The sequence below is a fragment of the Centroberyx gerrardi genome, chromosome 9, assembly GCF_048128805.1.
Source record: "Centroberyx gerrardi isolate f3 chromosome 9, fCenGer3.hap1.cur.20231027, whole genome shotgun sequence".
Taxonomy (NCBI): Eukaryota; Metazoa; Chordata; class Actinopteri; order Beryciformes; family Berycidae; genus Centroberyx; species Centroberyx gerrardi.
In genome coordinates, this window is record NC_136005.1 from 8,123,876 (window position 1) to 8,139,389 (window position 15,514).

Here is a 15,514-nt window from a genome sequence, read left to right on the forward strand (position 1 = left end):
TGGCAGAAAGAAAGTTGTAGCAGAACAGATTAATCCCTTCCTTCGCTAGAACTTCTTCCAGCCAATCAGGAAATGAGTTTCAGGCGGTGCAGGCGATCCCAACCTGGGGACCGGGGGCCACCAGGGGTCGCTGGACAGGGTCGCAAGTGGTCCGCAGCAAAAATAGGAATATTTTAATGTCACTGTTATTTCATTCCCTGTTATAGAATGAATGAGAATGACTCTTCTGATGACAGGTTTCACTCTCCCTGCTGTTGTTATCACCTCACCTGCAGTATAGACAGTTATTTCACTCTAACCCAATTAAGTCCAGTGGTGGAAAGAGTACTACAATGTCCTAATCATGTAGAAGTACTGTTACTTTGCTGATATTTTACTTAAGTATAATTAAAAGTACCGGTGTAAAAATCTACTTAAGTTAAAGTAAAAGTAGCTCTTTTAAAATGTTATGTTTTAGCTGTGATCTTTTCCATGTGTTACGTGGAGGTGTGGTGAGGACCCAAATGCAGGACAGCGAGGCAGGTGGTGATTAAACCCCAACACTGGGTGTTTAATGTAACTGGTTGCAGGTGACACAGGAAACCAAAGACGAGAGCTCCTCACACAAAAACTGACACATGTAACAGAAAGCAATGATCCGACCAAGACTGACTGGGGAACAAGACTAATATACGGTACACATGGGGGGTGATTACAAATGGGGCAGACAGGAAACATGGTACACGTAGAACTAAAAGAACTAGACAGGGAAACATAATACACAAAGAAATACAAAACCTAGACAATGAACAAAGGCAGAAAGTCACAATGACACCATGCAATTCTAAAAGGACAAGAGGACAGAGTTCATATTAGATTATTTTAATTGGAAAAATTGGAAATTACAAAATAAAGTGCAAACCAAACTAAACATTTTTAAAAATTAATTTAAAGATTAATTAAAACCAGATTATCTTATCTGCTGACTGGCCGTTGGTCCAGTGACTGTTGCTTATGGAAAGCTATGAAAATTTGTACTCTGTAATGGATGTGATTACTAAAATGACTGACTTAAATACATTAAAAAAAGTACAGGTACACAAAAATGCTACTCAGTTACAGTAAGGTGAGTAAATGTAATTAGCTACTTCCATCCTTTCCCAAGTCATAACAAACAGCTCCTCAGATGGGGTTTCCTGGGACGCAGGCTTATCAGATAGGGGGTCACTGGTCTGATGCAAACCTGTCTGGGGCTTCTTGCTTTGTAAAAGTTTGGGAAACTCTGGTTTACACAGTGATGTCTGGGTCAACTCTGAAGTCAAACACCCCATCACATTATTTTCCCTCAAAACCAAAATCAACTACTTGATCTTCGAGTTTCACATAAGGTGCAATCTTTAATGAAAACCTGGCTATGGCCTTTGACATGACAAAACAAGGTTTGGTTTTGATTTTGACAGAATTATCCTGTTGATAAATCATCATAATACTCCTATAGGGTTTATAGAGTGTGTGTAGTACTCAATTTTGGGTTCATAGTGGCCTTATCATACTTTATTGTATTTTTATCTCCTGTGCTATCATTATAATACCCCTAAAATAGTCAATCACTTGCTGTGATATTTGCATACAGTATTCTTTAATTATTTTTTCTAGGCTTTATCAAATACAGGAAACACTTGTGTGAAAGAAACCAAGTCACAACCTAAGTTTTCACAAGTAGGCTAGGCTTGATCAAGAGACCTTCTACCTTCTGTCCATCTTTATATTCGCTATGATACCAACAGAGAAAGCTAAATGTGCAAATAAGATGCTCATTTCTTCTGTTCTCTTATGATTTGTAGTTTGACTGTCTGCCACCTCTCCAAAGTGAAAGTAATTGTCTTTTTGTTTAGTCATTCCTACCTCTGAAGCCAAGTGTGTGTTTGCAGTTTCCAGTTCTTTTGTAAATAGCAGAGGGGGTGTGTCATATTTCCATAACTAATAGATAATACTAACTGTTGAATTTGAAGCTACTTAATTCCCACTTGGAGTCACAATTTAGTTCTTGTTGGTAATGTATTAGTACAATGTCTGATGATGTTCAATTTCTTCTCAATGTTTTTCATGTCCACCCTCAGATCTTTTGTTTTTTTAATATAACTTTTTTTTATTTTCATTTTCCATCATATGCACAACATATATAATCATACATACACAATACATGACAAAAACACAATAAAGACAAATACAAGACAAAAACAAAAAAACAACTACCCTTTATGAGCCTTTAAGAAAATAGAGTTTTTCCATATCTATCTTGTTTCTTTATCATAATTCTCTAATCTTCTAGTTAACATGATTTCATATGAAGTTGTTTTAACCAATGAATTCATCCATTCTGAAAAAAAGTGGTGCTTTGGTAGTTTTCCAATATTTAAGGACCGACCTTAGTGTTGTCATAATGCCTAAACACAATATTTTAAACTGTATTCTATTAATTTCCTCAACTTCAGATTTGTCAACTAAAAGGCTAGACTAAAAGTCTAGGTGTCTTGGGAATAGAAAAACCAAGGCCCTCTTCCATAATCCCCAAGGTTTTTTCCCACAAACACTTTGTGTGAACTCATTCTAGACTATTCCTAAAAGATCTAGTACTGCTGCCTCCTTAACTTTGCCCAAAAGCCCATTTATTTTACATTACACATAAAGGATTGTTGTGTCTAGATCAGACCTAAGGTGAAGTTTGTATAACTAAAACTCCAATCTTCTAAGGGCAACAGTAATGGCAAATACTTATGTGGGTTTGCCACATAGAACAATGCAATGAGTGATAGAAAGTTTAGACAATCACAGGAACATATTTGAGTCATTTAGTAGATTGTTGTGTGACTGACAACTTGCTTGACATGAGGCACTGTTTAAAATGCATTTTGCAGCCTTTGGCACTTCTAAAGTATGTGGCTTATGTCCAGTCTCATTAGGGGTCGGTGTACCATATATAGCAGTACCATTAACTCTGTGTCAATCCTGTGGTTCCCTAGATTCCTATCATAGTGATACTTATTTAGATTTGCAACAGAACCGTAAACATTTGACTTCCCTACATGGCGGTAGACCTGATGCAATGTTGAAAGACGGTGATTAGAGTGTTATTCATGAATATCAGAAATTGCGTAACGACCTTGGGTTTGATTTCCTTTCCCCAACTTGTGAACAAGCTAAAATAGCCTGGGTTCCTCGTAATGTTAATGTTAAGCCTAAAATGGATTGTAGTGGTTATGATGGACATTCGGCACCGATTCAATTTGATGTTAGAATCGTCCCTATATATATGCTAATACTAGAACCAGAACAGTAAAGAGCTCAGGAGAAATTCCTGCGGCAACTTGTAATATCTCAATGTCAATTGAAGAGTTGCTTTCAGCTCCTGTTCTGCCTGGCCAATCTCAACATTGGGATCCTAATGATTTGCATAGTCATCGTCAGATAGTACGAGTTTATTTCTCACATTGTGTACTGTGTATACAGCTCTTAGTAGCGGTGGGTGTGCTCTAGTTTCCGTTATAATGCCTTTCCATCCATGGGATAATGATACCTCTCCTCTTAGCACTACCTCTCTGAAATCTACAACCTGGAATCCACTGGCCTTCTTCCTTGGTTCATTTGTGTCTACAGTCATTTCATATGTGATGTATGGTTTAGTTTTCCTATTGTGCATGATTGTAGTTATCTCCTCCATTAGGAAAATGTGTTCAGTATGTTGTGACAGGGTAGCCAGTGTAACCACAATGCCAGCCAGCACTAATAACACCAATATGATGGTTGCTATTGTGCCTCCACCTGTAGGTGAAGATCATTAACCCTAACCCTAACACATACTGACTGTTCTGAGGAACTAAAAGGGAACAGTCATGACATTAAGAGACTGGAATATACATCATATCATCACTCGAGAATCAAGAACTGTTTCTTTACCTGCTCTAGGGCTCTGCCCCACTCTCCCCCTCTACAACAGGACAGCCATACATTTTCCCATTCTCCCATTGCCACTTCCCATTGAAACTTAATTAAAAATACTTTTTAGCCCCCAAAGCTTTTTGCTCCATGACCAGAGGCATTTTATGGATTTTAGGATCATTCAAATATCAGTTGAATGTTGTGTATCATCTAAATGTATACTTTACTCTAGTGCCGTGAGTTCATAATTATATATATTTTTCCATTTGTAATCTATCGTATTGAATGAAATTTTCCGCGCATTTGGAGGAGAATTAGACTGACCTCTCTACCAGGTTCCCTGTGGTAGGGAATAGTTTGCACCTTCATGCCAGTCAACTCATACAGTTCTTGGGCCATAATGAACCAAAAGTTTTCCCAGAGGCTCTTTGCTACATATGTGCTCGTTGGTTTGGAGGTGGGATGACTACCACATAGGCTACCTTGTGAATCATCTGTGATGACTCATATGTCCTTTGTGTTGGACCAGTCTGGTTCAGAGGATAAAAGGTCCATACACACCAGTTCAAGAGGCCTACTGGTCATTACCAACACAGCTCTGCTAGCTCAGTGTAGTTGTTACTGAAATATTCACAGGAAAAAAATACTTTTTTTGTCACACAGATTAGCTACTGTAGTTACAAAGCCATAGCTACCTAACACCAGTTGACTGACCTGAATGTGACTCCCTCCTGATTAACTCGTCTTGTGCAGCGGGGAAAATAACTTGCTTCCTTGATAGGCAGGCCGTCTCCTCTCCTCAGACCATTTGACATTGTCACCAAATAATACAACATTAAGTTTCCTACCCAGCTTTAAGAAGGCCAGAAAATGTCAAATGTCATGCTAATATTTGACTACAGTAATTACAAAGCAAGCACTGAAATGTCTTCATTTTTAGTATTAATTTGCATCATCCTTTGCTTTTACTCAGGCTTTTAGGATTTTCAGCTAGGTAGCATTCAACATAGTAAAAGAAACTACAGTAGAGCCAGAAGCACTCATTGGTTCCAATGAGGAATCACTAAAATGCTAACAAGTGATTTTTCTGGTTATCCGACATACCATCTTTTCCCCTGCACAGTGGCAAGTCCTTATAACCAGGTTATTTACAATGTCAACTTGCTTGTTTCAATATGTATGAGTGATCAACTGGCCCTCACTAGTTCTTTTAGCGCAGTTAAGTTCAGTTCAGATGCTGTGAGGAAGGCCAGCAAAATCAGGCCAAAGTACATTAGCATTGCTCCTATGAAAAAAAACCTAATCAAATCCAGTCTTTTTACACAGTTGGGATGCCGCCCCTGCTCTAGTTTTCCTTTAGGGTAAGGGTGATTGGTTTGTTGCAGAGCACCCAATCAAAGTTGGGGGAAGCGCAATTGTTTGTTTTTTCCTTGTTTAGATTGTAATAAATTCTTTCCATTGTCCCAGTACTAATCTGTACCTGTAACCACCTATTATGGTTATGATACAGAATAACTCTGTCAGCACCCTGTGAAAGTGAGCCGCTACAAAATATAGTTGGGTGCCTGACCAACACCACTATCTACAGTCTATGATCAGACCAGCACGATTCTTCTCCACCCATCATGAACAAAACTGGACAAAACATTACAGACAAGTAAGCATGTCGTCCCCCATGAATTATGCAGACACCCCTTTGGCAAATCAGTGGCAAGATACATGATCCATCCAAGTTTCAAGTTTTTACCAGTTGTGTCTGAGTTTTCACTTTCAGTTAAAAATGTGGACCTTTAAGTACAGCGCCCTCATTAGGGCAATCAGTGTAATTTGCATGGATAGCTGGATGTGTGTAGCAAGTTTTGTCTCAATTGGACAACAGAGTTGGAGTTAGGGCCTTCCAAGGTTAGAATTTTTTTCCTTAAATTATAGCGCCCCCATCAGGCCAAACAGTGTAATGTTTTTGAACACCAGAACACAGCGCCATAATGTATCACCCGTCCAAGTTTAGTCAAAATCGGACCAGTGGTGTCTGAAATATTGTGTGCTGAAATTAAGCATTAGTGCACCATAGAACATCCAAAAGATACAGTTTAGTCATATGTAATTGCTATTTTTTTTTTTTTTGAAAAACTTTATTTTTGTAATACATTTGGCTTTCAAATTCTTAGGGACATTTTGTAACAAAGCAGGATTATCTAGATTTATTTATTCAGACTGACATCGCACCATAATTCAACACCCAAAATATCAAAACAATTATATAATACCATAAAAATACCTTCCTGTAAAAAACAGCATAAAGAAATTGTGCTTATTACACACCGTAAAATTACAAAGTCCAAAATTTAATTTCAGTGTCATGATTACGAAAGCAATGTCCTCAAGGCACCCAAAACACTGCTGAGGCGACTCGCAGCCTATCGTGTCAGCGACGTGGGCTCTGTCTCCTGGACAGGACTCCCAACAGTTTCAACATGTCCCACTGAGACAGAGGACGTCCTGTCTTCAGCCGAGGCTTCCAGGACCTGCAGGGAGTTTACATCCAAAAATATTAAAAAGGAAAACATTTGCCTTCATATTCACACTGAAACACCTTGTAGCAGCCAATAACACAATACTAATAATGAGCCATGTCGTAAGCGATATTTACAGACATTTCAGAATGTTATTACATTAAAGCCAACAAAGAGATACCCAATCAATTATGTACTGATTGGGTAAATAGTGAAATAAGTGAAGTGCCATTACATTTGGGGATTGCAGCACATTGTCGGCTGATAATTACACTACCAGCTTTGCATTATATTTAGTTGTATTACATTATAGACTGAGTTAGGATTATATGTTATTTGCTGCTACAAGCCTTCAAATGTTAATAAAAATTAATGTTGTGGATTTACCCGTATACAGTGGTACTCAACCTTTATTGCTGTGGCACACTTGATTCACTTAACTAAACATTTTATTGCCATGACACAAAATTCCAAGGTAGATCGTTATTTACAATTTACAATTACAATTTCCCATTTGGCAGACGCTTTTATCCAAAGCGACGTACATATGAGATTTTAATACAACACAAGCAAGGATCTAGTCAGGAGAGAACAACGAGAGTAAGTGCCATAAAGCTAAGGTCAAGCTAAGTTACAGATCAACTGTTTGAAATGTCACATAAAAGGATAAATCTGCTTATTTTCAACCTGGGCCTTATTTTCCTAATTTTTTTCCATCATGGCGATTGTATTCAAAATTTCATCACTTTCTTCACTGTTGAGCTTGAAGTATTTTCCGGAATTATCTTTTAATATTACAATTATATTCATACAAGAGGAGGTAGCTGAACATAAAATGCCTCTGGTCATGGAGCGAAAAGCTTTGGGGGCTAAAAAGTATTTTTAAATGAAGTTTCAATTTCATAAGCTTTTAATGAAGTCAAGCAAATAATTTGGTTTTATATTGATTTTCTTTGCATTTGGGCATCATCTCATCGCTTGCCTAAGTTCACACCAGTATGCCACGGCATCCCAGCTAAGAACCACTGCGCTGACGATTCATGTTATTTATACCAATTGAGAGAATGTTAAGATGTATGATGTGGTGACTCAAAAACAAAAACATGCCTTCCGGATAGATATATTAAACATACAGAACTATAAAATCCTCATTTTACTGGCTACACACATGCATAAGGACCAGACAAGCTATCATCAAAACACAATGGTAAAAGCACTGGAGAGATACCAAATGGAAAAAATATGCCATAACAATAAGATCCACAATAGTTATTTACCAATTTATGTAGCATCTGAATCATCATCCCATTAATGCATGTACAACGCTGAAGCATTAAAAAGAACAAAAGGGTACCTTAAATGTCTTTTATCACAGTTAAAGAGCGCTTAGGTCTAAAGTCTGATATCAGTATTTGTATGATACAAGAAAATGTTGCGGTATCGATTTTAAATAGAACTCACCTGAGCATCTCTCCTTGCTGCTGTTTGTGAAGCTCGACTCCCTGCTGGTCTCTCAGCCACTCTATTTGGCTGAGATTTGGACGCCACACTGTCTCTGTTGGATTTATCTTGAGACACGTTTGCATCCCCCGTCAAAGGTTTAGCTTTTGCTTGAGATGAGTTTGCATTCGATTTAGTGGGTTTGGCTTTAGCTGCGGGTGAGTTAGCTTTGGCTTCACTGCGCTTCGCCCGCTGGTCCCCACCCACATTTCTAGCACTAGCTCCCGTTAGCTCCTCCTGCGCCTCCTGCTGGTCGTCTGAATCTCCCTCAATCTGAGGGTCGCTGTCGGTGGCAGAGAGGCTCTCTAGCTGCTCTGCGTCATGACCTTCCTCCCCCCGCGCGACGTCCGCCTCATCCCCCCTGTAGAGCGGGTCGGCAGTCCGCAGGGTCTCTACAAACACCTTGGCTGGCCCTTCCCTGGCTCTGTTGGGCCCCCGCTGACGAACCTGGGGCCTGTCTGCTCGGCCCTGGTTGGCTCGGGGTCGTGGGACATGTTGAGGTGCGTCGCCCCCCGCTAAGTGGTCGCGGTCCTCGATCCTCAGGCGGGGAGGCTGAGGCCGGGGCTGCTCCACCGGTGGAGGAGGGGGCTCCCTTCGGCCGCGGCGTAGCGGTGCAGTGATGCCATGCTGGAAGGCTGCCTGCACACTGCCATACATGACCACCTGTGGAAGAGAAAAATAAATTCACCAATACTGACAGCCTGGCAACGGAGCCCAGCAGAGGCCGTTTAGTAGCGAAAAAATGTATTAAAAAAGTATTAACTCGTGTTCACGACAAAACACAAACTCCAATTGCCTAAAAAGTGTGTGCATAGATATAAAATGTGCACAAACTGTAAGTTGATATATACAGGCAGTGTAACCACACCAAGCCCTTTTCTGACACTTGGTGTTAGAGACCTGATCAATACTCTATAACATCCCTCCAGTCTGCATATTGATGATATATAGCCCATTAGCTCTCAGTATGTTAGTTGTTTCTTCTAATAATTACATTTGCAGTGCTGCATGACAGTGTTGTTAGTAGGTAATGCCTTGAGAACTCACTCATCCTGAAGTAAGACTACCTGTAGTAAAATGTAATCAACAAGTCCACCCATTATACCTTATCTAAACCCTGATTCAACTAAATATATCTTTATTCAACTAAATATCATGTTAATTAAACTACAGTCAGTGCAATCAAGTAAATTCAACTGAGTGAAATCAGTTAAAGGAGCTAAATCAAACACGCTGTAAAAATATGTGCACATTTTATTAACTTGTTGAATTCATTTGTTCACACAAATTATTAAAAGAATGAAAATGAGGGTACGAATTAACCAAAACAGGGAACAATATGCATCTTCTGCACTCAAATTAATACAAAAAAAGAGGACACAAGGTCTATCTTTACATTACAGCATTTTACAGCATGCCCCCTCCCTCCATTCTGAATCTCCACTGACACAAACACATTGCCAGACACTCACTAATTGAATGGTGGTGTCCTCTGATTGTATGTGTGTATGTGAATGGTGATTTATCACAGGTCCTTACCAGAATGGAGAGCACAATAGTGAGAAGAACAGGGATCTGCAGGGTGACTGGCAGGTCCTTCAGGAGTGCCCGCAGGAACTCACTGATCCCCTGCCCAAAATGCTTCAGTGGCTCCGTGATGAAGGTTGTGATTGTGACTGATATGGCCTAAACAGAGAGGAAAGTGTAGGATGTAACTGTATGACATTTCCATACACACACTTCAAATCTGCTACCAGTTTTAAAAACAGTGCTTATGGAAGACCTTGTGTGTTGAATTAGGGTGTTTCATTATGTTTAATGTATAATGAAATGCTCTCATTCCTCAAGAAATGCCTATCAACAGGAAAACAAGTAGAGATCCTGTACAGACCCATGGCGCATGTGGTCAATTCAATTCAACACGTTTATCAGTTAAATTACCTAATTCCACTACCTTTACTTAAATACCATAAGGTAATAACATTACCTACCATTAAAGTTTGTAGGGCGGCAGAAGATGAGTTATCAAGCTACTGTTTACAAATACCATCACTAACACAGGCAAGTCTGGAGCAAATTGTGGATTGTTAAGTTTCACTTCTGTTTTCACACCGGGAGACTGGAGTACAATGCTGCTGGTCTGCTGTCTGTCCATCTCCAAATGACAAACATGACGTGATGTGAAATCAGGCGCAATAGAGATCGATTTAGATCAATTTCTATACATTGACCAACTTTTGATTTTGTGCCTCTGTATAGGAAACACTGCATCTTACAGTCAAAGATGCCCTCTAGAGACCACCTGACGAAGCGTATCATCTCACAAAGCGACAGATGACTGACTGACTGACTGACTGCCTGACCTGAATTTGCCTTGTGATGCCCTTAGCGGCGCCGTGGGAAAAAAACACTTGAGTTCTTATAATAGAAATGCAACATTCGGATACTTTCATACGTTTTGAAGCTTTAAAAATTGACATTCATGGCTTCTAACTGGACCATGTCCTGTGTTCGATAGTCAGCTCTACATATCTCACACATGCACTCAAACACGTGCACACCAACACAGTGACTTACCTTGGTTGGGGGGACCAGCAGGATGGGGTTGACCATGAGGACTTCATAGTATCTCTTACAGGGGTCGTCCTGAAGAGTCCAGGTGCTCCTGAACCACTCTGCAATGCGAGGATCAAAGTGCCACGTTTCAGCAAAAATAACTCAAATACTAACTAAATATAGTGTACGTCTGGCATCTATGATCTATGAGTGTATTATTAATGATTTCAGTTTCACTATTTCTGAAATGTATGTTTTTTTTTTTCCAATTAATCGTTTAGTCTATAAACTGTCAAAAATAACAACAAATGCCCATCAAGTTAAAAGTCCAAAGTGATTCTTCCAATTACTTACTTACAGCCAAAAAACCCAAAGTATTCATTTTATATAATATGAAACAGGGAAAAGCTGTAACCAGCAAATGTTCAGTATTTTTACTTGATAAATGACTAAACTGATTAATCAATTATCAAGATTATAATCTATTTTCGGTCAATTAACTAATCGATTAATCAACTAATCCTTTCAGCACTAGTTCAAACAGACAAGATTGTGATCATCACGACTGTTACCATGTGTATTTTATGTTATACACTTGTAACTGGCTTACCCTTCAAGCTATCACTCCAGTCAATTTTCCTCACTCCCGTGCATTTCTCGTTGACGCTATCCAGCTTCACAATGTTGTTTTGGTGCTCAGCAAAGGCAATCTGACAGAAAGACATCAGCATTACATACACACTATTTGTCTAAAAGAAAGCATTCAAGAGCGAGCACACTCAAAGAGATGAGTTTACCTTGTACAGATAGAACCAGTTCCAGACGATACTGATGAAGAAGCAGATGGCGAACAGTCTCCTGAACTGGACAAACCAGGAGACCACTGACCACAGCTGAGTGCAGATGATGGCCACTATGATCATAACAAACAGACCTATCTGGAAGACGAGTAGAGAGAATACAATACAACTTAACTGGCTGCACAAGGTGGAAAATGGGAGAAACCTGGGATGGGAAACAAACATCAGCATGCAGCACAAAATATACATCAAAATCATTAAAAACAGCATACTGAAGTGGGCCATCTGAGTGTCACTGGTGCTGAAACAGAGCTGCATTTCATCTGGAGTTTAAAAGGCTGTTTGCATGTATATTAAACAACTTCGACATCTTTAGTTGCTATTCAGGCAACTTGTCATGTCTCCCAGCGGAGGGTAAATGGGATCAACAAATTGTTTCTCCACCCCATATGTTGACTTTTTGTCTTCAGACATGTTAGGCAGGTACATTTTCTCTCTGAAGACACCAGGGACTCGAGTTTGCGACTTGCACTCAAGTCACACTTAAGTCATACACAAATTGACTTCAGACTCAACTCAGACTCTAGATTAGTGACTCATGAACAATGAGCGTCTGTAAAAGAATGGTATTGTTGCATTTAATGTATTCTGACAAAGGCCTTACAATGGGATGAAACGTTAATGACCTTTTTAAGCATGTCTTTTTGAAAGTTGAATAAAGTTGGTTTTACTGAGAACAAGAGTTGTGCATCTCCAACGCTTCAATTGTTGCATTTAATAAAATGTTTGAAGTGTTTTTTATTTTTTATGTTGCGCATTGCTATGACAACTTGTGACTCGAGACTTGACTTAGACTTGCATTACGTGACTCATGAGCATCTCTGGAAGACCCAAACACAAAAACCAATGCAACCCACATGTTCTCCCTCTTTGAATACATACAGATATACACAGACATACAGCAAGAACACAGCGGTACGGAATTAGAGATAATACAAATACAGAGTGAGCTTACCTTCAAGACCGTGTCAATCTCCACGCCGAAGGTGTCCTCAAAATTCCACCTCCAGATCTCGCGGTCATGTGCTTTGAAATCCACCAGGATCTGGCTGACGGCATCATCCAGAGCCCCCGTTCTCCAGCTCTCTTCACCCTCCAGAAGCTTCCGGATCTCTGTCACGGCTTGTCTGGACAGTCTCACTTTGGCATCATACAGGACGTCGTTCTGGTCACTGGGCTGGGGAGAAAAAGGGGGCAGGTTGCCAGAGTGAGGCTTTGTTTACAAGTGCAATGCTGTTTTCTACTGTACTGTGCTAGATACTACTGTGTGTAATCTAAAGAATGAACAGAATTGAATTACAGTTATAATCATTAAGGATATTACAACTGAGACAGAGACTTACTTCCACTGAGGTTCTCATGATGTAAAGATGGCAATGTAGGTTTGGTAAAATGCATTCAACATTAGCAAAAGTTGCATTACAAATCACATACATCATAAAACATAAATGGGAAATGAAAACCCACCAGACCAACTCTTTCCATTTCCTTCAGGAGCCTGGTGAGGAATCGCTTGAACACCGGATTGCATGTAGGCTGCTGTGAGATGAACGCGACCTTCTTCTTTTGATCTTCAATCTGAAGGAGAGCACATTTTTGTGATGCTTTTACCATTAGGGGAATTTCTCTTTTTGTTTGCCAAAGTTTATTTTTATTTATTTTTATGTATGTGTTGTAAGGTCTTATACGCTTTGTTTAAATCTGCTGCTCAGGTGTCTATGTTTGTAGTGACTACTTGTAATGCCCGTTTGAATTTTGTTGATGCTTTAAAGTCACGTGGGAGGAATTCAGGAACATAATTCAAATTTGACAGCAATTAAATATTTTATAAAGGATTGAATCACCATTGCCTGTAGAGAACATTGCATGTTTTAGCACAGTCAGGGGCGCTGTACACCTTATTCATTGGTTTGTGGCCAGCCATAAAACTCAGAGGAGTTCCCAGTCCACGACAAAGTGTCAACAAAAGCCCAAAACCACTAACCTCTTTTTGTAGCTCCACCACTTGGTTGTTGCACGTTGTCAGCTCCACTTGGCCGGAGTCCTGACTGTATTCTCTTCTTTTTGTTGGCACATTGGGATAGTTGATGGGCTGTGAGGCAAACATATTCACTGTCAGAAGATAAATGTAGTCAGCCTGGCTCGTACAGACTGGGGCATGCAGGCTAACTAATCTCTGAACAGGTTCCTCTGCAGATTAACCGCACCTCACCTCTGCAGGCTTTCTCATGGTTTTGGTGCTTGCATCGTAATTGAGCATATCGTACGGGTCGATCCAGTCGTCGTCCTGCTGTCCCATCGCAGCCAGTGCCAGGCTGCATACCAGCACAATGACGAGCCGCATACTGGCAGAGCAGGAAAACATTTCCGAGCTAACCGACTACTGCAGCTAGCTAACCTGCAGCTAGCAAACAACGCAAGCTCACTCCTTCAGGGGAGCGATATGTTCATAAAGTTAAATAACTCCAGCAAAGTGATGATGACCATAAAGCTAAATACAGGTGCACCGTTTAACAAATTAGTTTTAAGTGTAACGTTGTCACCAAAACAAGGTTGAGCTAACCGTAGCTACTAGCTAAAGTAATGTCAGTCTCATTGCCCCGCAGAGTTAGGTGAAATCCTGTTTTGTAAACACTTTGCCACGTTAATACGATGAAGAGTAAAGCTAACAATCACACGCTAAAATCAAGATTTTCAACTCGAACTACACACGAGAGAAGCTTTTGTCCACCCAGCAGTCACAGCCTTTGACACTTCTACGTACACCGCTGAGACTCATGGGAAATGTAGTTTTTATGAAGACTTCTTAATCGTCATTAGGTTGCTTCAATATTTTCTTCCATGAATTGTCATACAACTGGTATTTCCAGTTCCCATGTTGTACAGCAGGGGTCATCAAATAGGGGCCAAATTTGCACAGAGCAATAGGCTACTCTTTGGGCCTGGCCAAGGCAGGGTGGTGTTCTATTTCCAAAACCAAGAAAGAAAGACAATCGGCAAATAAGTAAATAGCCTAAAGCTGCAAGGTTATGTTGAAATTAAGCATGGTTTATTCTTCTTTACTCTTAACAAAGCCAAAGGGTTGGGACTGGGAGTAAAAAGCCTATCACAGGCAGCGGATGTGCGTCTTTGTGCATCATCTCTGCAGTCTGTTTCTTTGTTATTAAATAGCACTGGCTGGCTGGCTAAGTGCCTTTTAATTCTTGTATTCTCTTATATTGTCAATATATAGGCTATTATCAGTAAAAGATTACCCATTACCTGGATGACTGAAAAAATATCTAATGTACTCAATTTTAAATAGTTCCATTTGTCAAACAAATAACTAACCTGTATATATCTAAAATGTTGCCTTTCAAGTACTTTCTGTCAAACATAACTTAAAAATATAAACAGTGCTACACTGTTCTGTTTGTTGCTTGCGGTTGTCCTGTCTACGAGGTACAGAAGAATAGAAATGAGACCCTTTTACAGAGAAATCTGCTTTTCTGCCCCTCTGCCCTGCTACATCTCTCTGTGCTGTCAGTTTCTCCTGTATCTTTACATCGTTACATTACAGCCTTTGACATTATTATCTACTCTGTTTTACTGCTCAGCAGCTCCTCTGGTCCAGACTGTCCTGCTCCTCCTCAGGAGGAGTCCTTTTCCTTCTTTGAAAATATTTTTCAATTTTAATCTGGATTGAGGGGGCAAACATTCAGAGTCAAAGTTAAAAAGTTAATATTAACGTTATCAGTCCAGTCAGAATGTACAGGCACCAACACCCAGCTTGGGAATGATGAGAGTTAGTTTTCTCGTTCCTGTTTTTGGAAATGTTTCAAATCGTTATTTAAAGGTAACATTTGAAATATTTGTTTATTTTACAGTGTTACAGAATGAGATCATGTTGCTTTATCCACCCTGATCCCACCGAGTGAAATAACCTCTTCTGAAAGATTTTTATAACAATTCTGTTTTACTACACAGTAGGCTATACAATAAGGAAAGAGAGACAGAAAGAGAGACAGTGAGAGAGACAGCAAGAGAGTAGATGACATGTAACAAAGGTCATGAACAAAATTCATTCAGCAAGTCTCAAGTCTATATGTAGAACACTAAGTCAAGTCAGAACAAATCAAGAGTCGTATCAATTTAATATCTTTAAAACAAAATATCTAGGACTTTTAA

At 39.7% G+C, this 15,514-nt stretch overlaps 1 protein-coding gene across 1 annotated transcript; it reads right to left on the minus strand.

Moving 5' to 3' along the window:
* Positions 1-5,878: 5,878 nt before the first annotated feature.
* clcc1 (chloride channel CLIC-like 1) lies at positions 5,879-14,101 on the minus strand. The gene is made up of 10 exons (XM_071921865.2): positions 13,560-14,101; positions 13,332-13,439; positions 12,815-12,925; positions 12,303-12,524; positions 11,285-11,425; positions 11,098-11,197; positions 10,509-10,606; positions 9,471-9,617; positions 7,893-8,594; positions 5,879-6,443 (listed from the first exon to the last, which is right to left on the minus strand). Exons 1-10 carry the CDS (start codon positions 13,710-13,712, stop codon positions 6,336-6,338), a joined length of 1,890 nt encoding a protein of 629 aa, XP_071777966.2. The 5' UTR covers positions 13,713-14,101; the 3' UTR covers positions 5,879-6,335.
* Between the last annotated feature and the right edge of the window lie 1,413 nt (positions 14,102-15,514).